Source organism: Podarcis cretensis (assembly GCF_951804945.1).
Source record: "Podarcis cretensis genome assembly, chromosome: 9".
Taxonomy (NCBI): domain Eukaryota; kingdom Metazoa; phylum Chordata; class Lepidosauria; order Squamata; family Lacertidae; genus Podarcis; species Podarcis cretensis.
The window spans coordinates 77,245,749-77,272,213 of NC_137178.1; the positions used below are offsets into that span (position 1 = coordinate 77,245,749).

Below are 26,465 nucleotides of genomic sequence, written 5' to 3' on the forward strand. Positions count from 1 at the left end.
TGAGTCACTTTAAGCTATGGTGTGTTATCAAACTAATAGACTAGATACATTAAAATCAATGGGCTTAGTTAGTGACTAGCTTAAATCCATGGATTTCAGTGAGACTTCTACTGTGTATGAATAAGTGAGATCCCACCCATAGATCTTAAATTGCTTGGGTGGTATTCAGCTAAGTTTTACTCAGAGTAGACCCATTGAGATTAGTAAATATAAGTTAAACCCATTAATTTCAATGGGTCTACACTGAGTTAAACTTAGTTGAGTACCTTCCATTGTGTCCAATCTCATGAATGCCAAGGATATGCTAATAAGAAGTTTCACGTAGCATTTCTCATTTTTCCTTTTAGCCTGCTTATCAGAATTTGAGGCAGCGGGTGGACAACTTTGTTTCCAGCCATCTAGCAACTCATACATGGAGTCCTCACCTGAACAAGAACCAACTGAGAAACAATATTAGACAACAGGTTCTCAAGTAAGTTTCACTCCTTAAAATGCAGCAATGCCTAATGTAGTTGCATTGGAGAAAACTGCAGGGGTTCAACAAATGCTTTTTTAGTGGTGTTCAGATAGCTGCTGACACATCTTAAATTAAAACATCCTTCATTTCAAGACCAGTTTGACAGGGGTGGGAGTGGGAAGACTGCTGTTTGAGTCACTGTGACAACTTACTAGTCTCTGAATTTAGTAAGAAGTTCACAGAAATATAAGAAATCATATGTATTGTATTTATCACTTATACTGCTTAACCTAAGAAATTGGATCTCCACTCCACTTTTTTAACATAGAAAAAGCACTTAACTGGTTTCAAGAACAATTTAGGGAGTAGTGTTTAATAGATTACCATGTTTCAACTTGAGGATATTACAGGTGTAGGCTTTGCTATGTTTAAATACAAATAAATTCATACTTATTTCCATATCAGGTTATTATATTATTTTGAAAGCCAGATATTTACTATCGCTGTCTTCAGCACCATTGGGGTACAGTTTACCACGATTACCAACCAAGCATTAAAGGGAAATAGAGCTTTTATACAGTCTCAGAAGGTACAATTTAGGTTCATTAAATGCTTTAAGTGTCCTATGAGTTAATACCAAACTCATTCTCCGAGCGTAGAGCCTTATGTAGCCAAAATGGCACCATCCAGTTACAAGTGGGAGTTATCAGCAGGCTTGTGGCGTCTCCCCAGACTTGCAGAACATAAGAAATGTTTAGTGGGGGAGCCTTAATGGGGACTGGGGCTACATTTTTACCTAAAACCATTTTGAAAATTGGTAATACTTTTTAAAACTTTTAAATTGTGTGTGTGTGTGCGTGCGCGCGCGCGCGTGTGCCTGTGCCTGTATTGTAATAACCATCGTCTACAAACAGTGAAAAATTGATTGACTGAATTACAAGATAAAAAAGAGTATTTCTGTTGGCTTGAAGCAAAAATAAAGTATTGCTTTTTAGCAAGTGTATTCACTGCGTGTGCTTCAGCACTGTTATCCCCATAATGGGCAGCCAAGTATTTTCCCCCTGCTCCTCCCCAAGAAGTAAACAAGTTTGAAGCTTTATTGTTATAGTGCATTATTCTAAGAGAGCTGGGGTAGGGTAGTGGCTAAGTGTGGCCTATGAACCAGGAAGATCCAATTTCAAATGCTGCAGTAAATTTCATATGTGTTGTTTAGGCTAGTGACTCTCTTGTCACTATCAAATACATGCATGCTTTGTAATATGCAGATGAATCTAGAGTATCTTATTAGGCTGTTGGGAACCCCAAGAATATATATGATGAAGTCTTTGCACAACTGAAATAAGCTCTTACTATTGTTATCATCGTCGTCATCATCATCTTCTTCCTGTACAGAGCTATTGCAGGACCAATATGAGGCGAACTTCCTAGACAAAAATATGCTATTTTATGTTGTTGTTTCGTTTCAGATCTGGAATGCTAGAATCTGGAATTGACAGAATAATTTCTCAAGTTGTCGATCCAAAGATCAATCACATATTCAGGCCGCAAGTAGAGAAAGCTGTCCATGAATTTTTAGCCACATTAAGCCACAAAGAGGAGGCCAGTCCCATCGCAGCTGCACCTGAGGAAAAACCAGACACTTCTGTTCTGATGCAAGGTATTTATGTCCATTGCTCCTGGCAGAACTGATGTGCTATGAAGTCTTAATTTGGAGCTTGGTGACTATGTAAGCAGATGGAAAGGTATCAAGGAAGGAAAATTGAAGTTTAGCCTCCCAACTTCTTAGTAAGTGTTCATGGTGCAATCTTACCAGTTGGTCTGAAATTGAGTTGAGTCCTAATTAATTATCATGATTTCCTCCAAGGATCAATTATATGTAGGATGATTCTGTCATTTATTCTACTCATATTGATCCAGAGCAGAACTCCAGTGTATAGTTAGCAGAGTAAAAACTTAAACACGTTGCAGGATCCCCCAAAAACAGACCAGAGGCTATTGTATTTCATCCAGCAGAGCTTTACTGCTGCTAAAGAAAATTGAGAATAATTTTCACAAATCCAATGCATTCAGGATTGGCACTGTCCATAAGAAGTGCAGTTGCATCAGACTTAACTCAAACTTGCAATACCTTATAATAAGACTAAACCTTAACACTAAACATACTATATACAAAGCACCACACAGTTGGAAAGAGAGATGAAAAAGAGAGTGAAACCCAGGTTCCTTCTGGCCTTGCTATTAGAGTCAGCATGACCTTGACAGAAAAAGATAACAGAATCAGTTTAAGCCTGCTATACTCAGATGCTCTGAAGGAATAACCCAAACATCATGTGTTTCTTTCACACAGAGAAGCTTCCACAACTCTTTTGAATTAGTTGCAGGTAGGTAACTGTGTTGGTCTGCCATAGTCGAAACAAAATAAAAAAAATTCCTTCCAGTAGCATCTTAGAGACCAACTAAGTTAGTTATTGGTATGAGCTTTAGTGTGCATGCACACTTCTTCAGATCTTCAGCTGGTCTCTAAGGTGCTCCTGGAAGGAATTTTTTAATTTTCTCTTGAATTAATTAGAATAGGAAAGATCTCTACACATCAGATCAGTACTTTCTGTGCTAAGAAATGCAAACTGGAGGACCCCCCTGCCCCAGAAAAATCTTTGATCACATTGGACGTTCACCATATACAGTGGTACCTCTGGTTGTGAACGGGATCCATTCCGGAGGCCCGTTCACAACCTGAAAAGAACGCACCCCGCGTTTGCACGCGCGGGTTGCAATTTGCCGCTTCTGCGCATGTGCATTTTGCGCATCTGTGCATGCACGAGCGGTGAAACCCAGAAGTAACCCTTTACGGTACTTCCGGGTCACTGCAGGACACAACCTGAAAACACACAACCTGAAAAAAACATGAGGTATGACTATATGCGTGAAACCTGCAATATCCCCTCCCCGCAAATTATTCAGGTTTCTTTTTTGCTTTAATATATGAGACATAAATGTAAGAGCAGATTTTTCTGACTAATGGATGACATTTGTTCTTTACTTAACTCCTTTGAAGGTGTTCCTGCTTCCACTCCAAGCACAAATGTAGCTAATGATGCTATGTCCATTTTGGAAACAATCACTTCTCTAAACCAAGAAGCAAGTGCAGCCAGGGCATCCACAGAAGCAACAAATTCAAAGACTAATGACAGAGTTCCCAAAAAACTCCTGTCTCAGCAGAGCACAGATGGTGGTATAGAGAAAGACGGTGGTGTAGAGAATTCAGAAGATCTGCTAGATGGAGAGAAAATGCTTTGTGAGACTGCAGAAGAAAGCTCTGAACCAGTATCCAACTCAGAAGATGTAAATAACTTATTTTCTTCAAGTGAAGATGGGAAAAGTCTGTCAAAAGAAATTAACAGTTTGGTTAACCCAAGCAAGGAAGCTGTACAGGAAAGTGATGAGCAGAAAAGTAAACTGATGGCCCAAAGTGATAGGAAAATAGAGAGCATGGAGAAAGGAGAGAGGAAAAAGGAGAAGAAAGAAAAATCTGAGAAAAAGTTGGACCGCTTGAAAAAGAGTGGTGATGATCTAAAGGCTAAAGAAGAGAAGACCCTGAAAGATAGAGAGGCAGAATCAACCAAATATTCAGCTCTGGAGAAGAACAGTAGTAAGCACAAAGCAATTGAAAGTACAAAAGCAGGTATAAAAACCACAGGTGGCCACGCAATATGAGGGTGGGGCGGGGCTATTGGGGTTGATAAGAAAGTTCTAATTTATGTAGGATGCTCTAGTGTTAGAAAGCAAATATTTGCAACAGCATTTTGTTGCTTATGTGTACTTGAGTGCCATTGCGGCTTTCCATGTGATGTTTGAAGGATGTAAATTGGCAAGCCTCCCCCAGGCATTCATGTAAGCCATTTCCACTTGCATGTGGGACTCTGGGCCCATGTTTTAAAAGATCTTCCTTTCTTTCAGAACTAGAGTTGGAGGATTCTGATGTTGACATACTCAGCGATATCACTGTTAGCTCTGTGCACACCAGTGATCTTTCTTCTTTTGAAGAACAAAGTGAAGAGGAAGTTGCGCTTTCAGACAGCACAGAAGAAGGAGAGATCGTTTCTGATGGTAAGGTAACAGTCCTGAATCTGCACTGGATTTAATTCCCTAGCCAGGAGAAAGCAAAATGTGAACATTTATCCTCAAACATGCATCTTTGACCACTAGTCCTGGTAGCTAGGGATGCTGGGAGTTGTCCCAACAGCTGGGGACCCAAGTTTGAGAAAAAATGTGTTATACTGATGTTGATACAGAGTTTAATAACATCTGATTGCAGTAGTGGCTGGCAGTGGGGGGTGCTGTTACTTCCCTGGCCTCTCAATACGGGTGTTGCTACCAGTAATCATGAGGTTCAGGGGCGAGGCAGGAGGGAGGTTCATGCAGGTGCTGCAGTGGAGCCAATCAAATGCTTCCTTTGCTGGGTCTGCAGTGCAGGAACCTCCCTGCTGATTTGCCCCTCTTAGCTACCAATAGTGACTTGATTAGGAAGCCACACCACTTTGCCACCTCCTACTACCTTCCCTAAATGCACACACAGGAGCATTCATGCAAGCTCGCACAAACGTACACACTGATATCTAGGTACTCTTAGATGATTTATTGCTCAGATAAGCCCTCGTGTCCAGCCCACTTCGGCTGCACAGCTCTGCTGGACTTCAAAGGCCACATTCCAAAGGCTCTGAGCAAAAAAAACGCAGAGTTTACGCAGCAAGAGAAAACTGCAAAAACTTCTTCAGAGCTTTCTTCAGTGTGCTAAAATAAAGTCCACTCAGGATATTAGCAGCTAAAAGCAGTTTATTTACAGCAGACTATCCATTATCTATCACAGCGAACAGCATCGTGAAAAACACGTCCTCTCTCCTCAAAAGCGAAAGTAGAGGAAAAGAACAAAGACTGGAGACTCTCGGACATGACGTAGAATCTCCCCCCTCCCAACAGTGGGCAGTGCGTACACTCTGAGCTGTTTTAACCCTGTAAGCTCAGGTTATCCTCACACCCCCTCTCGCGCTGCACCACTGTGGGGGGAGTAAGTACAGAACTTACCCCCAACTCCAAACCACCACAAAACTCCCCATGACGCTGGAAGCTTAAAGGTTTGGTGAATCCATCGGCCAGGTTACTGTGACTGGCACAATACTTCAGCCGAATCAAACCTGACTGAACACTCTGACACACGTTTTGGAAACGTATGTCCAGATGCTTGGTTCTGGCCTTAAATTGCGCAGATTCAGCCAATTTCAAACAAGGTTGATTGTCTTCCCAAACCGTGATGGGCAAGCTACAATCTCCATAGATCTCTTGCACCAAGCATCTATAGAACTCTAGTTCCCGGCACAAATCTGACAATGCACTGAATTCAGCCTCAGTAGAAGACAGCGCAATGAGACTTTGCTTCCGGGACTTCCACCCAACTAGTGACTTCCCAAACTTTACCACCAACCCAGACACAGACTTGCGGTCCTGCGAATTCGCCCAGTCACTGTCCGCATAGCATGTGAGCTTCGCCTCACCTTCAGCTGGCAGCTTAAGACAGAAGTCTTTGGTATGCTGCAGGTAGCGCAGTACCCGCTTGATACCGTGCCAAGCACTCACACTGGGCTTTGACGCTTCCCTACTTAGCAGATTGGTAGCAAAGGCAATGTCTGGCCTGCTCCATTGGGACAGATACAACAGACTACCTAGAGCTGACTGAAAGAGCTCAGCATTTTCAAACTCGACACTTTCTGCTTGCTGGCTATCTTTCATGAAGTTCGTCTCCATGGGTGTCCGAACTCCTGCACAATTGGACATTCTGAACTTCTCAAGCAACTGTTCAATCTTGCCTTTCTGACTGAGCAAGAAGCTACCATCCTCAGTTCTCGCTATCTGCACGCCTAGGTAGATCTTTACTGCACCCAGGTTCTTGAGCTGAAACCGCTTCCCAAGCTCTTTGGCAAACTTCTGCACCTGTTTGTCTGTCTTTCCAATATGGATGATGTCATCAACAAAAAATAACACCAGTTCCTGTGAGTCTCCTGATCCTCTAAGGAACAAGCAACTGTCAGCAAGACTCTTCCTGAAACCTAGCTTCTCCAAAGCTTCATTCAGGCACAAGTTCCAATTCCTGGCCGACTGTTTCAGGCCGTAAATTGACTTGTGAAGTTTCCACACAGTACCTCGCTCATTTCCCTCAAACCCTGGAGGAGGAAGCATGTACAAATCCTCCTGGAGGTCTGAGTTCAAGTAAGCAACGTCCACATCAAAATGATGCACCAGCAACCCTCTTTGTGCAGCTATGGCCAAAAGCAAACGTAGAGATTCACTCCTACAGGTGGGAGCATACGTTTCCGTGTAATGCAACCCCCTGCGCTGCGTGAATCCTCTCGCCACTAATCTGGCCTTATACTGCGGTTCTCCTGTCGCTGTAGGCTTAAGACGGTAAACCCAGCGGCTACCCACGGCTTTTTCGCCCATCGGCAACTTCGTGAGGGAGAACACACCTAAAGACTCCATTGAGTTCATCTCCTTCTGCATCGCCTCATGCCATTTCCTGGCTTCTTCCTGAGGCAGTTTCTGAACATCTTCAAAACTCTCGGGTTCACACTGTGCCATTCCGACCCACACGCTAGTGACAGCAAACCTTTCAGGAGGCTTCCCCTTGGTCGTCCGAGCAGAACGGCGCAGCACCACTTCAGGAACCTCCTCTGACCCACTGGGGCCAGCCAGAACGTCCTTGGCATCAGAGAGCTCCCCCTCTGACTTACTGCGCCTTCTGGACTTCTCAGCCGAACCTGTGGGGGAAGATGGAGCACTGCGTTGCTCAATCTTCACAGCCTTGGGAGAAGTTCTCCCCTCTGCCTGCACTGGGTCTGAACTCTGAGCCTCGGCTGCAGGTTCAACCTCTTCCTCACCTTCATCGGCAGAGTCAAACAGACTCTCTGACAGGATGTCAGGGTTCCCATGTATCCTAGCCCAACCACTCTGCTCACAGAATTCAGCACTGTTGCTGAGCAGAATCCTGGACTGATCCCCTGACGGATAAGCAAACCTCCACCCCTTGGTCCCTGGCTCATACCCACAGAAAATCATCTTTTGGGACCTGGGTTCACCTTTCTTGCGTTTGGCCTTTGGTATGAGGACCCAAGACTCACAACCAAAAACACGAAAATAGTGCAGTTTCGGTTGCTTTCCGTGCAACAAGAAGTACGGGGTGTCACCTACCACTGAATTGAACGACCTGTTCAGAACAAAGTTGGCCGTTCGCCAAGCCTCCCCCCAAAAACGCTGTGGGAGCCCGGCATCAAACAAAAGAGCTGCGGACATCTCCCCTAGAGTCCTGTTCTGTCTTTCCGCAATCCCATTCTGTTGGGGAGAGTGCGGAGAGGTCAATCTGTGTTGAATCCCCTTTTTGCGGAAGAAACTTTGCAGTGCAGACCCGGTGAACTCCCCACCGCGATCGCTCTGAAAGCTTTGCACCCGTGTGGAAAACTGCAGTTCCACAGCCGCAATCCAGTCTCTAATTAGAGGTGCAGCCTCACTTTTGTGTTGGATCGTGAAGGTCCAAGAGTTCCGAGTATGGTCATCAATCAGAACCAGCGCATATTTGGCTCCGCCCAAACTGGTCACAGACATGGGACCTGACAAATCTGCATGAATTAATTGAAAAGCCCTAGTGGTCACCCTTTCAGACCTTGGGTATGTGCACGTTTTTACCTTTGCAGACTTGCACGCTCTGCAATCTAGAAACTTAGCACAAGGTTTCATTTTGCACCCTTGCGTACACTCTGGGATCTTCTTCACTGACCCCCAGGACACGTGAGCCATGCGTCGGTGCCATAAGTGAGCACACGCATCATGAACTGGAACGTTGGCACACTGTGCTTGAGCCACCTCCGTGTCACCTGTACCTGCAAAAGAAGCATTTATCACAAACAACCTGTCTTTACATTCAACACTGACTAGGTGCTGTCCATTCTTAGAAATAGAACACTTATTGTTCTCAAAACACACTTTGTAGTTTTCAGCAAGAAGGGCGCTGACAGACAGCAACGCGCAAGACAGTCCTGGAACAACAAAAGCCTGGATTGAATCCTGTAAGAAAGAACAAAACAGTGAGCCAGTCTGCGTGAGTGGGTGTTTAGCCCCATCTGCTAAACACACAGTCTTTCCAGAAGTCACAGAGGTGCAGTTCTCCAGGAATCCTGCAGATGGCACTAAGTGATGCGAAGCTCCACTGTCTATCACAAAAGTCAGCACAGCATCCTGTTGACAACTCTTGACTGCAGCCATAGAGGCTGCCAAATGTTTACATTCAGTGTCTCTGCCAGCTGCCTTCGGCTTGCCTTTCCCACGCTTTGAAGAAGAGCTCTTTATCTGGTTGCTACGGGAGACGGCCTTCGGCTGTTCCTGTGCCTCGACTGGACAGTCTCTCACCAGATGGGAGGGGGAGCCACAGCAATAACAGCGACGACGCGTAGCAACAGCTCTCACAGCTCCCTCTTCAGCCATTCCTTTGTTCCCAGCACCCCCACCTTTGGGTGCACAGCCTGGGCCTGCACGCTCCCCAGCACTCTGGTTGTAGGCCTCAACATCACACGGCCCCTCGGAGACAAAGCAGCTACTCCCAGCTGTAACTTCAGGAACATGGCCAGCAGCCCCCTCTGGGCTCTCCGCTTCCTCCCTGCTCTCGGATTTCTTAAGGCCCTGGTCTCTTGCTGAGCTTGCACACAGACTCCTCAGCAACTGCCAAGCGGCCTGAGCCGACTCAACGCCCTCCAAGTGGGGCAACAGCGAAACATCTATGCTGGCTTTCAACATGCAGAGCTCCCTTTGCATTCTCTGCTGTCTATCCTCCAGCAAAGCAGCCTCAAAGCCTGCTGCGTCATCTTCAGAAGCAAGTGGCATGGGTGGGGCCGGCTCCATCTGGGCTATACTCCAGAGCCCTGTGGCCAGAAACCACCCCCTTACTCTTCTTGACCAGACCTCCCAGGACTGGGCTGTGAGCTTTTCAAACGGGACATCATAAAAGTCCTGGAGCTCAGCCATCTCCTCCCCCAGTGCTCCCATGGGGCTTGAAGTACTCACACGTTCCAGCCAGCTTCAAAGGAGAGGCATCCAGCGACTCTTTGCAGCACACAGCTTGCTTTCTCCCAGGCAGAGCATCAAAGCAGGCCTTCTTCTTCCGGCAGCAAAAACAGCAGCGTCTCACCTTTTTTACAGCCTTTGTAAGCACACAGCATTCCAAACAGGCTCTCCACCGGACATCAAAGCAGCTTCCTCTAATTGCAATTACCGTCCATAACCTCTTAGATGATTTATTGCTCAGATAAGCCCTCGTGTCCAGCCCACTTCGGCTGCACAGCTCTGCTGGACTTCAAAGGCCACATTCCAAAGGCTCTGAGCAAAAAAAACGCAGAGTTTACGCAGCAAGAGAAAACTGCAAAAACTTCTTCAGAGCTTTCTTCAGTGTGCTAAAATAAAGTCCACTCAGGATATTAGCAGCTAAAAGCAGTTTATTTACAGCAGACTATCCATTATCTATCACAGCGAACAGCATCGTGAAAAACACGTCCTCTCTCCTCAAAAGCGAAAGTAGAGGAAAAGAACAAAGACTGGAGACTCTCGGACATGACGTAGAATCTCCCCCCTCCCAACAGTGGGCAGTGCGTACACTCTGAGCTGTTTTAACCCTGTAAGCTCAGGTTATCCTCACAGGTACAACACAGGAAAAATACTTTTCATCAGTATTGACATGAAATCGCCCATTTTTTTGAAATTGGTCAAAAATGAATTGAGTATACAGTTCAGTAGCAGAGATGTTACATGCCCTCACATAGACAACCTATTTTCATCACAGAGTTAAATTTGCTGTGTTCTGTGCAGTTTGAAAATTGAATAGCTGTGGGCACAAAACTCTTAAATTAATCTGCAGCCAAATGCTAGGCTTGTCTTTATCATCTCATTAATCCCATGTAATCTGTTAGTTGAGAGTACAGTATAATCTAAATGGGGTGTTCAGTTAGGGCTGTACACAGGCCCCTAATCCACCCTGTGACTGAAATCTGTGGCCCGTGGATCAGGTTGATATGCCCTGTGCCACCTGGGGACTACCTTGGAGCTGTCCCCCAAACAAGTGGGGGATTGGAGTACCATTTTTAATGGATTTTAAAACCATATTTTAATATTCAGTTAAAATGGGGCTTTAAAATGATCAAGGATGGAGGTGCACCATAACTGTGCAGAATAGGATCCTGTCTGGTGCGGCTTTCCTGCAGGAAATCTTGCAGTGCAGCACCCACTGCCCATGGAATCAATGCCTCTGCTCAACAGCTGTTGCATCAATTCTGTGGGGCATCAAGGCAGGAAGGAGACTCATAGCATTGGGCCTACCTTCTCCCAGAAGACAGCTGCCAGCCAAGTAAGTCTTGGAGGTATTGCACAGTTTTCTGGCCCAGTTTATCTGCCTCTACTTCTGCCTGCTGTCCCATCCTCTGACAGCAACCAATTTGTCTGGACCAAGACAACCTGACTCAGAGCAAGTCATGGCTGTGTACTCGAGTTGTCTGAGTGCTCCAAATAAGCCCCATTTGGCTTGGGCCTCGCCTAAATCCAGTGCTCAGTCTAGGGTTCATCAGGCCATCTATTCAAATGCTAATACATTTACTGATTTTAGTGGATATGCCTGTGCTGCATCACAAATTTAAACCAATGCATACCTTCAAGAAATTCTTGCTGAGACAGCTGTTGCAATATTTCAATTTCCAGAATCCTTGCCAACTTGCCTTGTAGCACCTGGATATTAAGTGCTCTATGTTGCTGTTTATTAATAAACAAACTAACTTTCTTTAACCCCCAACAGATTTTGGGGATTTAAGCTCTCCCTTAGTTTTAGATGTGTGGGGGGGAAAGGGAAGAATTTGAAGAGATCTGTGCAAGCACAGAATGTTTGTCAGCTGGCCAGGGGGCGGTGGGGAAGCTTGCCTTGGTGGCTGATTTTTCGCTTCCAGCTTCTGCATTGAGCGCTGCTCCAGGAGGTCCCCTGACTGCCAGTATCAGATTTTGAGGTGGAACACAAGGAGCTACAGTAAGAAGAAGGCAGAAAGGTTCTTTTGTTCACATGGAACATTTTGCCTGTCCCTTTCATCCCAGCCTAGATCTGGCTTTTAAAAACATCTTTCCGTTAAGGTTGGGGAGGGGTTCTTGTGTACTTCCAGATGTTTGTTGGGCTCCAGTTCCTATTATCCCAGAACTTTGCCTTTGCTGATGGGAGTTGGAGTTCACTGACATCTTGCATGGCACCAGATTCCTTATCCATGCTGTCTAGTAACCTTCATTGTCTCTATGTATCTCTAGATGACGAAGAAGAACATAATCAGGTTAAAACAAAGCCAGAGGCTGATTGGGCCAGCAATAAAAAAACAAAATCTGGGCGACACGCTTACGTCCATAAGCCTTACCTCTACTCCAAGTATTATAGTGATTCTGATGATGAAGGGACTGTGGAGCAACGCCGCCAGTCTGTTGTAAGTTTGGTTTATTTTATTTTTTAAAAAAATTATTTAGCAAAGAAATGAGAACAAGAAAACAATCGAAACTACAAACACAATACATGTGTAGACATTTCAGGGATAAGAAACTGCTTCTCTCCTTTGTCCTAACCTATTTTGGAATGCTTGGAACACAAACTAGTTCAGTTTGGACCAGTGTTGTGCCATTCTCAAGCCTCTTGCTTATTATCAATTAATGTGGCAGTCAGCTATTCCTAATGATACCTCTTCTGACCTCCAGTCTTTTCAAGAAGCATTTCTGGAGACTTGGCCTTGGTGTGCTTATGTCCAGTACAGTGGTGCCCCGCAAGACGAACGCCTCGCAAGACAGAAAACCCGCTAGATGAAAGGGTTTTCCGTTTTGGAGGCGCTTCGCAAAACGAATTTCCCTATGGGCTTGCTTCGCAAGACGAAAATGTCTTGCGAGTTCCTGCGGGTTTTTTCCCCTTTTTCCCCCTTTTCCTAAGCCGTTAAGCCGCTTATCAGCTGATCCGCTGATAAGCCGCTTAACAGCTGATCGCTAAAAGCCGCTAAACCGCTAATAGCGCTAATCCGCTAAGCTGTCAATGGGCTTGCTTCGCAAGACAAAAAAACCGCTATACGAAGAGCCTCACGGAACGGATTAATTTCGTCTTGCGAGGCACCACTGTAGTCTTAATGGAGGGAAAACTGAAGAATATTAATAAAGGTTTCATGTCTTGAGGAACTCGTTAAATTCTTTATCGGATGAACTTCTGTTTGATACACAAAATTACTGCCAGCATATTGATCCACTGGAGAGGGTTTTGTTTTGCATTTCAGAATAGATTGGTACTGTGTCCAAACTGAGTTAATTTGCTTGATTACAATTTCTGGGGGGAGGGGATTTACTTTGCAGACAAGAGAGTACAATCGAAAGGGTTATTAGGTTTTTAGAAACATATTGTGGGTTTATTTCAATAAAACAAAAACAGTTATGGCCAGCATCTAGAGAAGGAATAGGGTTTTCAGGTTTTGCTTTCTTACAGCAGTCCTTCATACCTCATTGGGTGCCACTGAAGATACTCTTCTAGCCTTCAGGGAAGCTTTCTGGGGAGACATAGAGGCTGCTGGTGGAAGCAGGGTAGTGAAAACATGCTTTGGATCCCATCATATGAACTCCCATTTTCTTATCTTCAGGCTAGAGAAAAAGAAGAGAGACTGTTAAGGAGAAGGCTAAACAGAGAAAAACTTGAAGAAAAGCGGAAACAGAAAGCTGCAGAAAAAACGAAAACACTGAAAAGTGCAAATCAAGGTCTGAGCTGTACTTCAGATGAACATTTATTGTGCTGTTTTCTATTTGCGAGTTAGTTGCTTTTTTGCAGAAGAGAGTGTATACTTAATTTAGTACTCGCCAAACAATTTATTTCATTTTGCATCCAAAATATCAGAAATTGCAGCTTGATACTTTACTGTGTCGTTCTAGGTAAGAGCACTCAAAACCTGGAAGAAACTCCTACCAGAGGACTTGAATTGAAAGCCAGCGGTAGCAGCATCAAGGATGTGCTGAAAGAACAAAGATTTTTAGAAAAGAAGGTAGCCCTCAGCAGGAAAAGAAAGAGAGAGTCAAGGTACTTGCAGGGGACATAAAATTAGTATGTTTTGCATATTACAAAGTGCAAATCCTTTGAAAGTAGTATAGATACAGTTTGAAATAGTTTGGGAACCACGGTTTTAGGCCCATAAACCATGACCATTGGCTGCACTATAGGTGATGATGGGAGTTGTAGCCCAAGACATCTCTTTTTTTATTATTCTTTCAGGCATGAAGAAGAAGGCAAGAAGAAAAAATGTGAGCAGCTTGAGAAGGATCCTGGAGAACCTCAGAAGGTTACTGAAGTAAGTCCCTCATTTAAACTTTGGTTCTTGTTCTGTAAGACTGTAAGCTTGAGCTGTACCTTTAAAATTCAAAGATATAACTAGTATTGTTTGCACTTCAGTACTGTTTTATAGGTTTTAAGCCATTAGTATAATGAAGAAAATCTTAACTACTAAGATTTAAGTTAGATTACTATTAACCTTTTAAAAATGATTTATACACAAAATTACATGCTGCACAATGCAGTTAATTCTTCCAATTAAATTCAAGGATTTCAGTTCAGACAATGAGCATGGGCTTTGACATAATTCAGGTGAAAATACCCTTTCGCACAAAGAAATCATACTTACATTTTTATATTGTAGGGTGTTGAAAAGCCCTCCCCAAAAGAAGTGAAGGCCAGTCAAGGCAAAAATGAAGCAAGTAAACTTGTGAGAAGACTTTCAGAGACGGTGCATTCAGTTGATGAAAACAGAAATGATTCCAAGGTAGAAAAAGAACACAAAAGAAGACCATCTACTTCTCTCCAGATAGAAGGAATGCAGCAAGATACTGAGGCCCGAGATCCCAAATCTCAGATTGATAGAGCAGAGACCAGCTCGGAAGAACCTCAAAAGCAGAAAAGCATACTTAAAAATGAGAAGCACGTTAAAAAGGATGATTCAGAAATCCAAAGTTTTAGAAGTGCACCCAGGAAAGAGGCTAGATCATCAAAAGATAAAAATGAAAAAGAGAAAAGTATTTCCGAAGATAAATTATTAATTAAGCATAAATGTAAAGGAGATGTGTTTCATAAAACAGGTGATGAGGCTGAAAATTTGCCATCTGAGAAAGGGCTGAAAAGCGAGGAGAATCTTCAGAAGCATAGCCAGCTAACAAAATCTTTTTCAGATGACAAAGCTGAACGGAAGAATAAGCACAGAAGTGAAAGGAAAACATCAGCAAACAGCAAAGATCTGAAAAGTGTTTCTGAACATGCTTTAAAAAATGAAGAAAGTTCACGTAAAGAAAACAGAAAAGACAGACAGGGTTCTGTAGATAAATCCAGAGCAGACCACAAGTCTAAAAGACTGTCAAGTGATTTAAGGCCGCAGAAAGAGTCTCAGGGTACATCAAAGCAACATAGTTTTGTAACATCAAGGAAAGGGGAAGGTTATTCAGAAGACAAACATGATGCAGAATCGACAAACTCTGATAACACTTTAAAGCAAAGTGATAGTATACACAAAGACAGGCGGAAATCAAAGAATGCTTTGGAAGAGAAGTTACTGTTAAAGTCCAGGTCCAAGAGCCACAGCAAGCAAGGCAAAATACCTGAACCTGAACTACAAGAAAGTTCCTCCAAGCAGGAATCAGGACAGAAATCCGGGCTTAATTCAGAAGAGAGTGATCCAGATAAGCAGTGTAAATCCAAAACTGAAATTAAAGGTTTTGAAGAAAATTCTGTAGAATTGGACCCTGACAGTGGAGCACATTCAGTTAGTAGTTCTCAAAAAGACTTCAGTCATCGAGTTAAGTCACAGTCAATAGAAAAATCATCTGCAAAAGAGAGAAATAAAAGTGATAAAGACTTGAGTAGTTCAAGACTGGAAAGGAAAATGTCAGCTGAAGGTCACAAGAGCAGAAGTTTGAAGCATAATAGTAAGGACATGAAAAAGAGAGAAGATGACAACAAACCAGATGACAAAGCTGTTAAACAAGTAGAGACTCATGCAAAGTTGCAAGAAAATCTGCTCACAGATAAAAGAACAACTAAAAAATCAGCTAGTGAAAGCAGAAAGGGAAGTTTTTCATTCCAAGAAATAGATAAAGGAGAAGAAAAATCATCAGCAGAAATGTCAGTCTGGACTAGTGGGCACATGTTACATTCTGAAGAATGTCAAGAGCCAATGGACATACAGTCAGAACAAAGGGACAGTAATGCACAGCATCAAATAACTCAACCTAAAGAAGAAATCAGTAATAATTCACAACAAGAAACTAAATTTAAAAACAATGCCAAAGACCAAATGCATCATAATTCATTGCATGAGTTGAATAAAACTTTGCCTACAAAGGAAATCTCAAAATCTTCCCCTTCCGGTTTCAGTAACCCCAAACAAAAGTTTGAAAAGACTCCTACGAAGGAAGTGGATGTGCCAAGTAATGCCTTTAAAAGTGAAGAAAGCAGTTCTCCAACCAAGCAGCTGTCAAATGAAAGTGTTGTCCATCAAAAATCTATGGATATGACTATTGCAGAAGTCAAAAACCCTTTGAGTGATGTATCTATGGAGGAATCTCTTAATTTGGATAGGTCAGCTAATAAAGATACCATTTCAGACAATGAAGCACATACTGCTAAAACGGAACAGCATGGTAGCATTGTATTCGATGGTAACATAAAAGAGAGTGATATCACTGACATGGAAATTTCTAACGCAGGTGACAAAGGGCACCTAAGTTGTAAAGAAGTGACTGAAGAGAAAACAAGTGGTTTTATATGCATTCAAGAAGGTACTATGCAAAAGATTACTGGAATTGCTATAACTGGCAGTATAAAGAGTGATCAGATGACCAGCCCAACTATAGTATATACAGAGGTATGTGCGAACAAAGGCAAAACAAATCAAAACCATACTGTCAGTGCTGTAATAGAATTGTCTTCAGGGTCAGTGCCCAAGAACACTCCAGAAGAAATTGGTGAAATGTCCGTGATGGCTAGTAAACGAGGAGGTGATTTAAGAAGAGTCACTGAAGATAAAAATGAAAACAATGTAGTAGGCAGCAGTGTAGGAAGCAGCAGTTGTGTTAGCATCAGCAATAGCATGGAGACTGATGTGACTGTTATTGGGACGAGCACAGAGAGAACTACTGGGAGTGCTGTAACAGCTACTAGCACTGGAGGAAGCCAAAGTGAAGAAGGTACATCAATCCATTTGCAAAGAGAAGGCGATGCCACTATTACTTGCTCAGAAGAAAAAAGTGAGACTGCTTTGAGCTGTACAAGTATAGAAGCAGATGAAGGTTTCACTGTGGGATGTTGGACCCCAAATAAGGATGGTGCTCATTCCATATCAGAATGTCCTGTCACAGCGACTGAAGAAAGTGGTGTTGGCACTGAAGGACTTAGCGTGTGTGAAAGTTCCTCAACCAGTACAAAGGAGGAGGAAAGTGGAGAATGCATTGTGAATTATGCAGAAGAGCATTCTAAACAATTAATCAATGAAACTAGGGTAGAACTTGAACAGACTGTGAATAGTGTTGAAGCAGAAGAGAAAGATGATGCTGTAACCAGTGCAGGTTCTGAAGAAAGGTGTGTGGCTTCCGTCTGTAGCGGTACAAGCAACTTTGACAGTGCTACTACCTGCCTCAGTGAAGTAGAAAGTGATGGTGCTGTAACCAGTGCGGGTACTGAAGCGAAGGATAGACCTGTGACAAGTGAAAATCCAGATGAATTTCGGAGTAATGCAACTGGAAGGGAGCATGCTAAAGCTGCAGAGGGTGCTGTGACTTGTACGGCTGCCGAAAGAGGAAGCCCTGGCTCTGCCATCTGTTCAGTGACTGGTACTGACTCGCAAGATGAGCGTGCTGTGACTGGCGTGTGTGCTCAGACGGCAAACAATGTGGCAATTGGGCCGCATGCTGACAAGAGTGAAGACATTGTGAATGGTGAGAGTGCCGTCACCAGCACAGGCATAACAGCAGAAGATGGCCCTGAAGCTGCAGCTGCGTGCACTGGTTTGGAGGACAGCAATGAAGGTTTTGCAGCAGCTTCAGATACACAAGAAAAATACGAGTTTGCCACAGACAGTACAGCAGCTAGAGCTGAAACGAACATCATTGATGTCAGTCAAGGTTCCTATGATGATGAAGGTTGTGTGACTAGCACTGGTGCAAAAGAAGATGATGAAGAAGGTGAAAATTTTGTTACTAGTACAGGGAGAGGGAACGAAGAAGCGGAACAGACTTTGACCTGTACAGGAACAGAAGAAAGTGAAAGGGTGCTGATTTGTGTTGGAGCCAAAGAAAGTGGAAGTTCCTCCATCTGCCTTGCTGCCGGCCAGCTTAGAACTGACTTGGGTGAGCTCACCTCAGATGTTGATAAAGGTGCTGTTGACAGCATGACAGGCTTAGAGAAAGACTTGAAAATTGATGATATCCACAACAGTACAAAGGGAGTAGTTGAAAGTAGCACCACTAGTGTTGGTGTGGCCAGTGAAAATGTTATGGCATTTGGTGCAAAGAAAGAGTCTCAATTTACTGAGAATTATGAATGTGACGTGATTAGTGTAACCTCAAAGCAAGGTGTGGATCAAGAGTCTGCTGTGGAAGAGAAGAATGAGGATGCCACATCTTTCATAGATATCAGGAAATCTGAAGGCCCGTTTAGGATAGGCTCAAAGAAAGTAGCTATTCTCTCAGCATCTGCTAATGAAGATGAGAGAAGTGAAGGTGAGACCATCTCTACAAGTGTGGTCAACGTGTGCCCTACCTCTGCTCAGTCTTCTGCTAAGCATACTGATCAAACACCACTTGTTGCAAAAGCAGTTGAAAACCTTGAGAAAACTCCAAGCCTCATCAGTACAGAAGATTTCAACACCCCTACGCCTAGCACAGCTGTTGAGTATATGAATCAGGATGGAACTGCTAGTAAACAAAATAACGTTTCTACAAGTATCTTGGAAGAATTTGAAGCCCCTATGCCAAGTGCAACAATAGAAGATAGCAAAAGTGCATTTTTTACTATACAAGCTGCAGAAAAGACCACTACTGTGGAAATGGACGCTATTCCCATGCCCAGTATGTCAACTGGAAGTGCTGATGAAGTTCATAGCAAAGAGGAAAGGGATGAATGCACTGTGATTTCCACAAGCATAGTTGAAGAGTTAGAGACTTCCATTTCCCAGGAAAGAACTGAAGATGCAGATGAACATTTCCCCTTAAGATTGGAACAAACTGCAGACACAGCTATGATCTCAACAAGCTCAGTAGAACTGTTTGAGACTTCTGTGTCTCCTCTTGAGACACAAGAGATTGATCAGGTCTGTAGAACCCAAGGAAGGTTTGAGACTTCCACTATCTCTACTACAGAAGGATGTGACAAAACCATTCATGGTGCATTTGTGCCAGTAGAAGCTAAAGAAAGAACTACAGGTGCTGGAGTTTCCACAGATGGAGCAGAACATGTTCAGGAAGCCACAAGCCAAGAGATTGAATTTGTGGTTCAAAACACTGAAGAAAACAACCAGAGTGCTGTAATTTTGGTTCAGAAGGGAGGAGAGTATGATGCTCTTGGACTTAGTGTTGCCACTGCTAAACCTGACAATGAGTTGGTTGCCTTGAGTGCAGACAGGCCAGAGGATAGTATAGCAGCCGGAATAGTGGAAGAATGTGACAGTGTCTCTACTGTTGCTGTCTCAGAGAAAACTCCACTTGAATTTTCAAGCAAAGAAGTTGAAGATGAACATGTGCTTCAAAAAGAAAGCCAAAGATTCCATCAGGGGGAACCTGAGGGTGCTGTGGAAGAATTAACAACAGATGACACCACAAGCACAGAAATGCCTGAAAATACAGTGCAATCTGATAGCATAGGAGAAAGCCTTGGCACAGAAATTTTGAACCCTTCTGTCAGTGATGGAACATCCACCGAAGACCGCGTGCATGAATGCAGAACCCAAGAGAGTGGGCAACATACCGAAGTTCCATCTGGTATGCCACTGGAACAGAAAAGTGGGGATGTAAATTTAGCAATAGACGATATTAGTCACAAGCCAGTATTAGAAACTGACCTTGGTGAAACAATGGATCTCCCCAACAGGAAATGCTCGACTTCATTACCTGTCGAATTGGGGGGAAATTCCAAGGACAGAGCACTTGGAGGAGGAACAGTTCAGGGTAGTCACTCGGCTGACATAAATGCTAAAGCGGATGACCAGAATGAAGAGCAAGCCTTTTCTCAAGGGAGTGCAGCATATCAGTCTGGTAAGTTCCTTATGTACTGCAGTATTTTGAGACTTCGGAATTTAATGATTGGGGTGTGTAGGAAGTTAGACTTAGGAGCCAGTTAGCATAAATAAGCAAACTGCCTACAGTTAATCAAGTATACAAAGAAATAATATAGTAAACAAAGTTGAGGTTTTCCTATTTAATATAGTTAAGAACAGGATTAGGGTCAACTTTAGAGTTTTAAGGATAGCAGCTAGACTACTGGCTAGCACGAAACCTTCATATTTTTTTTGTTATTCAGCAAAATTTATATACCACTCTAAGCAGTTTTATTTACAACATTTCTATGAAACCCCTGAAATCAAATTTCCAAGAAAGGTGACAATGATGAATAAAATTCAGTAAATCATGGTGCGAAAACCACAGCAGAGAGAATATGCACCTGAGATTAAAATTCTCGGGGAACGAAAGGTCTGTCTGCCTGCTGCCCGAAATATATTGGTTTAGGTATCCGGCAGGTAAGTTTTATGTGGTATTACCCATTGAAATGAATGAACATAACTAAGTCAGGTATAATAACTTCAATGGGTAATTTAAACTGAGTAAAACCTACTTGAATACCACCCACACTCTTTAGCTGCCACATCTGACTTCAGATAGTGTGGGCACTTTGAAGCAGTAACTTGCAGTATAAAGTATGAAGTAGTGCAAAGAATCAAAGCCTTTATAAAACTGAAAATTGTCTTACAATCCTATACCTTTGAAATCATGGTGTGTAAATGTTATATTCTTTCGTCACTAGGGTCGTGTTGGATTTGGCAATATCTGGAAGAGTTAGGAATTTCTAGAGCTGTTCTGTTTTGTGGAACAGACAATAAAGTTCATGTTTAACTTTCTAACTGGGATATCCTCTGAAGCCGTGTCATGGAAGGCTTGGTTGTTTTAAACCCACCAGTTCCTAATGAAACACAGAGAAAGGAACAGTTACCTGCACCAGAAGCTTCCATCTTTAATAATCTTGTAGCATAGCCTTGAATAGAGAGAGAGATTAGCTTGCTTTTGCCTAGATATAAAATGCCACAGAGAATAAGGAATCTTGCAAGTTTAATTGTAAAATCTTTACTGAAGAGAGCCAAAGTCACAACAGGGACACTGTATGCCCATTTCATCCCCCAAGAGGAATGTAGTTTGAGGGTGCCTGCTTCTGTCAAAGAGCACAAAGCATAGAGACACTGTCGATTCATATGCTAGGGCCTTGTAAGAACATGCTAAATACTGAGCTTGCTGTTAAAATAATATATAATAGAGTGATGCTTGGGATTCTAGACAAAGGACTCTATGAAGGAATGCAGTTAATAGATGACACCAAATATTGCAAGACAGCAATAACATTGCAAGGAGTATAATCAAATGAATATAAACATTTAAATTGCTTTTGTTAGACAGCAAAGAAATTCATCCAATTGGGACTGAAGAGCTGGAACAAAGGACCAGGAAGACAGCTATTGAGGTATTATGGTGTTTTAAAATATTTTATTCCTTATACCTTTGATTTAGTTTCTGGACTTAATTAGGGAGAAAAGTTAATTTATTTGAGTTTTTTCGCCCATCCCAATAAATTTATAGTGAAACTTTTACATCCTGCAGTACAATATAAAACAAACTAACTGAAAATAAATAAGGAAAGGGAAAGCGAAGTAAATACAAAGCCATCTTTCAGAGGTAGATCTTAATCAAGTGTCACACAGAAAGGGCTGGACCCTCCCAGCTCTCACCCAGGAGCTTCCCTTTCTTCTCCCACTCTGGGAGATCTTCCCTTTCCAGCCTTTCACGCAGGGTCATTCACCAGCCAGCCATCTCCATCATGTGCATACAGTCTCCTCAGTGATCCAGAGTAGAAACCACTCAAAAAAAAGAAACAAGAAGAAAAAGAAGGAGGAATATATTTTTTAAAAGTTTTTCTCTCTAAATTCGCTCCAAATTGTACACAGAATCCTTTCTCTCTCAGCTCTGTCTCTGCCAGCTCAGAATATTCCGTAATCTCTCCATCCATGGTTCCATTCCACTTCTCCAACATCATAATTCCACTGCAAGACTATTTTACTTCTCCAGGCACCTGTGTAAAGGTCCTCTCCATTCCATCATCTACTGCCTCCAGCTTTATCATTCCACTCTCTTCTTCTGGCAGGCCTTGTTCTGGCAATCAATATTTTTCTTCAAAGCTTCTGTGTCTTTAACCTCATCTTTCTCTTGACCATTTTCATTCACCACCTTGTCCATCTCAGTTCAGATCTATTTTAGTTGCTCATCCAGTAATTGCTGTATGATGCCAACAGTCAATGGGGTGTCCAACAGTGTTTTTGCCATATTGAGTGTTCTTGGTCTCATTGACAACTCACTCTCCACTTTAAAGTTTATAGTCTCTGCCTTAAAAGCTTGAGTCTCCTGTCTTCTTATCTCCAGACCTTATTCTTTTCCCACAGTTTCACTTTGCAGCCAGCACTTTCATCAGAGGGATGGAAGGTTGAAAATAGCTTTCTAACTTTTAGAACACCCCTTAGCTGTTTATGTTGATACTGCATGTCAAATTTCAGACTCTCAAAGGAACTTTTCTGGATTTTATTACCAGAATATTCAGGTTTTCCATACAGACATTTCCATGCCTGTGAAATAATGATTATCCACTTTTAGTGTAAGTACTGGATAATTTAACAAACTGAGCATGCCCTAACTACTAATTTTTGGAGTCCTGAAAGATTTTCCTTCCCTTCACTTCATAGGACCCACAATGTAGAAGCATGGAAGAAGAAAACCTCTCTGAAGAGATTCAACCAGAATTGATTTCCAAAGGTAAATTCCTGTTTCTAACGGCAGTGATAAACTGTTGCAGGTTATAATCTTTGGGATGAATCAATAGAATTAAATATTACATTTCATAAAACATCTGATCCACATCAGGAGGTTAGTCATGCAGCCCCAGTTGTTCCTGGGGAGTGAGACTTGCATTTAGTGCAGCTTAATTTAAGTGGGTGCAGATCGATCAGATATATATATATATATATATATATATATATATATATATATATATATTAGGTTCTGTAAATTCTTTATTGTACATCAGTGAAGCAAAAAGAAAAGAAAAATTCCCTTTTGCACAGCAACTGCTTAGGGCCCAGCCTGAGCACCATGCAAGATGCCGTGTACACAATCCACTAATTGCAATATCAGGACCAAAAAAAAACAACAAGTGACTGGAATTCAAGACCAGTTCTGCTGCACCTGTTGAAACCAAGCTGCCATTTGACAGAGGAAAGGGGTCAGCCATACAAAAAAAGGCTGCCACTACAATCACTACTAGTTTGCCCTCTGCATTAACATCAGAACTTTGTGAGCTCTCTAGCCTGTCTCAAGCCTAGCTCTTTTCTCAATGAGAAATCCCCACATTTTGTTGAATGGCTGTGGCTGCTGACGCATATTTGGATGCCTCTTTCCCCAAGTCATTCTGCTATATGCAGCGTGGGGACCCCTGTTGCTATCTCTCCCTCATTCAATGACTCGGCAGTAATACAATGAAGCAGAGGCAGCAGTAACAATCGTTGAATGTTGCTGGTAGGTGACGTATTGTGCCTCAGAGGCTCCACAGCATGGCCACAGCCCTATAGATTCCCACATCGTGGTAATAGAAGTAGCAGAGGCCAGCAAAGGTGAGTGCTGAGAGCAGGTAGAGGCCAGTGTTGGCCAGTTTAATAGATGTCTCTCCATGGACATAGTCAGTTACTGTTTGCCCAAGGCCCCAGTGACGATGGAGTGTGAGAGTGCCAGCCAATGAGTAGTCCATGGTTGGTCCAGGATACAGGTAAGCTGCAGGCAGGAGCCCAAGCAGGAGGCCACTGACTGATCACTCACCAGTCCAGTGCAGAGAGGCAGCCTTGGAACCAGCAACTCCCCGCCGTGGGGTCTGCCCAGCCCCACCCGCAACAGCCCCGCCACCATCTTGCACCGTTTGCCGTCCAGATCTATCAAAGGTTATACAAGGTCAGGCAGTTGACAGGTGGGTGTCAGAAGCAGCCCCCAGAATGCTGAACAAAAGTGGTTCCCCACCCTTGCCATAGTGTTAAGTGTACTAAACTGAACTAAAAGTAAATGTCTGAAAAACTATTCCGCTGCACTAGCTGTTTCAGCATTGGAGAGAGAGATCTTAAATCCTCATTTCAGTTGAGCCCCCCCCCCCTCCTTTCAGTTTAAGTAAATTTAGTGTAACTCAAATTTAACCCTTGTGAGGGTTGTATACAGCGAAGTAGTTCCATCAGTACAAGGACTTCCGGCTGTGCAATGGAATGTCCCCTCCCTCTCCCTGTGTGCCCCCTAAATCTGCTCTGGGTGTTTCCTCCCACCCTCAAGTGCAAATTTGGGAAGGGTGCAGAGAGGCCATGGGTGTTGTGTATATGGAACTACTGCCTACTATTTCACAATTTCTAAGATATTTACAAGGGAGTCCTTTTGCTTTGATATGTAATTCTTGTTATATAAGGCAAATGTTAAATTTGCAAAACTTTTATTAGAGACATTTTTAGAGTACTCCCTCTGCTTTGTTTGAGATTATTCTACCTAGGTAAAAGGAAGTTGTTTATAAAATAATCATGTCTTCTGTCAGGGCTGAGTGTGCACAGCAGACAGTGAATTTCATAGTTTGAAACTCCAAGGAATGTAAACACCCCATTGCTGTTTGAGAAACTAAAATCCAACTCTGTCTTTGACAGTATATTTAACAACTGAAATGTTCTCTTGTAGTTTAATGTAGTATCAATGAAAGGAACCGTGTACGTGTTTTCAGTGGTTTAGAAAAAGAGCATTCTTTTTGGAAGGGGTTCTTGGATTAATACCAGTAGCTAGCTATAGTCTACGTTTACAATAGGAAGTTCCAGTAAATCAGAATTTTAAACATTTTAAAGTTGGAATAAGCAACTGGGAGGCACAGGCTTCCTGCCTATTGCTCAGCATAATCCTTCAACCCCAAGAGGCCTCTCTCTCTGCAGTGCCTGGGAGCGAGCAGCCGACCTGCCTAAGAAAGAGAGGGCTCTTTGAAAGCCTTTGCTGCTGCTTATGATGGAAAGGAGGGGTTGAGGAGCCCTTTTACTGTCTCCTGACTGCAGGAAAGTGAGCCAAGACAGGGAACAGGCTAGAGGCTTATGCACATCTGACACTTGAATCCCTTTCCTGACAAGTGACATCGGAAGAGGAAACCTGGTTGGTGTCCTCCACATTACTGTATTGCAATGTGAAAGAATTAGAATTGGTATTATGGGATGCTGCCCGTGAAGTGGCCAATGAGAATTTGGATATTGGGTGGGGGTGCAAACTGTTATAAAGCAGGAGAAAAAACAGATTCCTGAGCACAGAGTGTAGCTGCTATAGTCCCAGAAAAGTTTCCTCTGAAATAAGGCTAACCTATAAATAATAGCATAATGGGGGTTTGATTTTTTTTTTTTAAGTGGGAGCATTTCAGTACTGCTGATGAAATCCACATGAGCAAATTTATAGCTAATGGGGATAAAATGCATATGCATTGGGATGCAGTAGGCCAGGCATGGCCAAATTTGGCCCCCCGGCTGTTTGGGGACTACAGCTCCCATCACCCTTAGCTAACAGGACCAGTCATCAGGGATGATGAGAATTGTAGTCCCAGAACATCTGGAGGGCCAAGTTTGGCCATGCCTGCAGTAGGCACAGCACCTCTGGACTGAAGCCCATGGATTGGGGTGGGGAGGTGAGTAGTAAGGTCTGCCTGAGGACTGCTTCCTGTGCCTTTGTGTAGAAATATTATTTTTCTGTACAAGTTTCTAGCTCAGGGGTCAGCAACCTTTTTCAGCTGTGGGCCGGTCCACCGTCCCTCAGACCATGTGGTGGGCCGGACTATATTTTGAAGAAAAAATATGAACGAATTCCTGTGCCCCACAAAGAACCCAGAGATGCATTTTAAATAAAAACACACATTCTACTCATGTAAAAACACGCTGATACCCGGACCGTCTGTGGGCCGGATTTAGAAGGCGATTGGGCCGCATCCGGCCCCCGGGCCTTAGGTTGCCTACCCCTGTTCTAGCTGAAACTTGTTTGCATAGTTCTGAGAGCACTTCATAGTAGTTCTTAAAATCCATCTTGGGCTTGTGGTTAACATACTGTTAAGGAAATGTAAGTATAAATCAGGAATCTCATACCTGCCAGAAGTCACTAGGAAGGTGTCTACATCTACAATATAGAGATAATTGGTTGACCTTACAGATTCATGAAATGATTGAGTGTCACAGGGCTGCCAGGGAACGCCTTTGAGGAGCGGGAACAGTCAGAGGGAGATAGAGAGGAAGTGAAGGATGGGGAAGAGGGAGAGAGCCCGGAGGCAGGAAGGCTCTCCGATGCTGAAGCAGAGCCCCAGCACCGCACAGGAAGTTGAGGAACAGATGGAGAGCCTGTGCCTGTGCCGTCTGCAAGGAGAGGGGTAAAACACAGGGATCAGAAATGTCCCCACCTTTTCTGTTGGAGGAGAAGCCAGAGAAGACCACTCCCTGAATTTGAACTGGACGATTCGGACGCATGATTATAATTTGGACGCTTGTACATATGTAAAATAAAGAACTGTAAATATCTCTCTGAGTGAGCAGAGGGTGCTTATTGCAAAGAGCAT

The 26,465-nt window shown here is 43.2% G+C and overlaps 1 protein-coding gene and 1 long non-coding RNA gene across 2 annotated transcripts in view; one reads left to right on the forward strand and one right to left on the reverse strand.

The window, feature by feature from the left end:
* Window positions 1–26,465, reverse strand: part of LOC307224704 — a 238,391-nt gene that overhangs the window by 200,411 nt on the left and 11,515 nt on the right. The window lies entirely within an intron of this gene.
* The window catches only part of BOD1L1 (biorientation of chromosomes in cell division 1 like 1), a 45,909-nt gene that overhangs the window by 6,455 nt on the left and 12,989 nt on the right, over window positions 1–26,465 (forward strand). Inside the window, exons 2-12 of the mRNA XM_079991481.1 lie at window positions 348–472; window positions 1,924–2,114; window positions 3,513–4,139; window positions 4,415–4,564; window positions 11,828–11,997; window positions 13,180–13,294; window positions 13,466–13,610; window positions 13,803–13,878; window positions 14,224–19,819; window positions 21,226–21,293; window positions 22,564–22,633. Coding sequence (XP_079847607.1) covers window positions 348–472; window positions 1,924–2,114; window positions 3,513–4,139; window positions 4,415–4,564; window positions 11,828–11,997; window positions 13,180–13,294; window positions 13,466–13,610; window positions 13,803–13,878; window positions 14,224–19,819; window positions 21,226–21,293; window positions 22,564–22,633 — 7,333 coding nt within the window. The remainder of the gene's footprint in view (window positions 1–347; window positions 473–1,923; window positions 2,115–3,512; window positions 4,140–4,414; window positions 4,565–11,827; window positions 11,998–13,179; window positions 13,295–13,465; window positions 13,611–13,802; window positions 13,879–14,223; window positions 19,820–21,225; window positions 21,294–22,563; window positions 22,634–26,465) is intronic.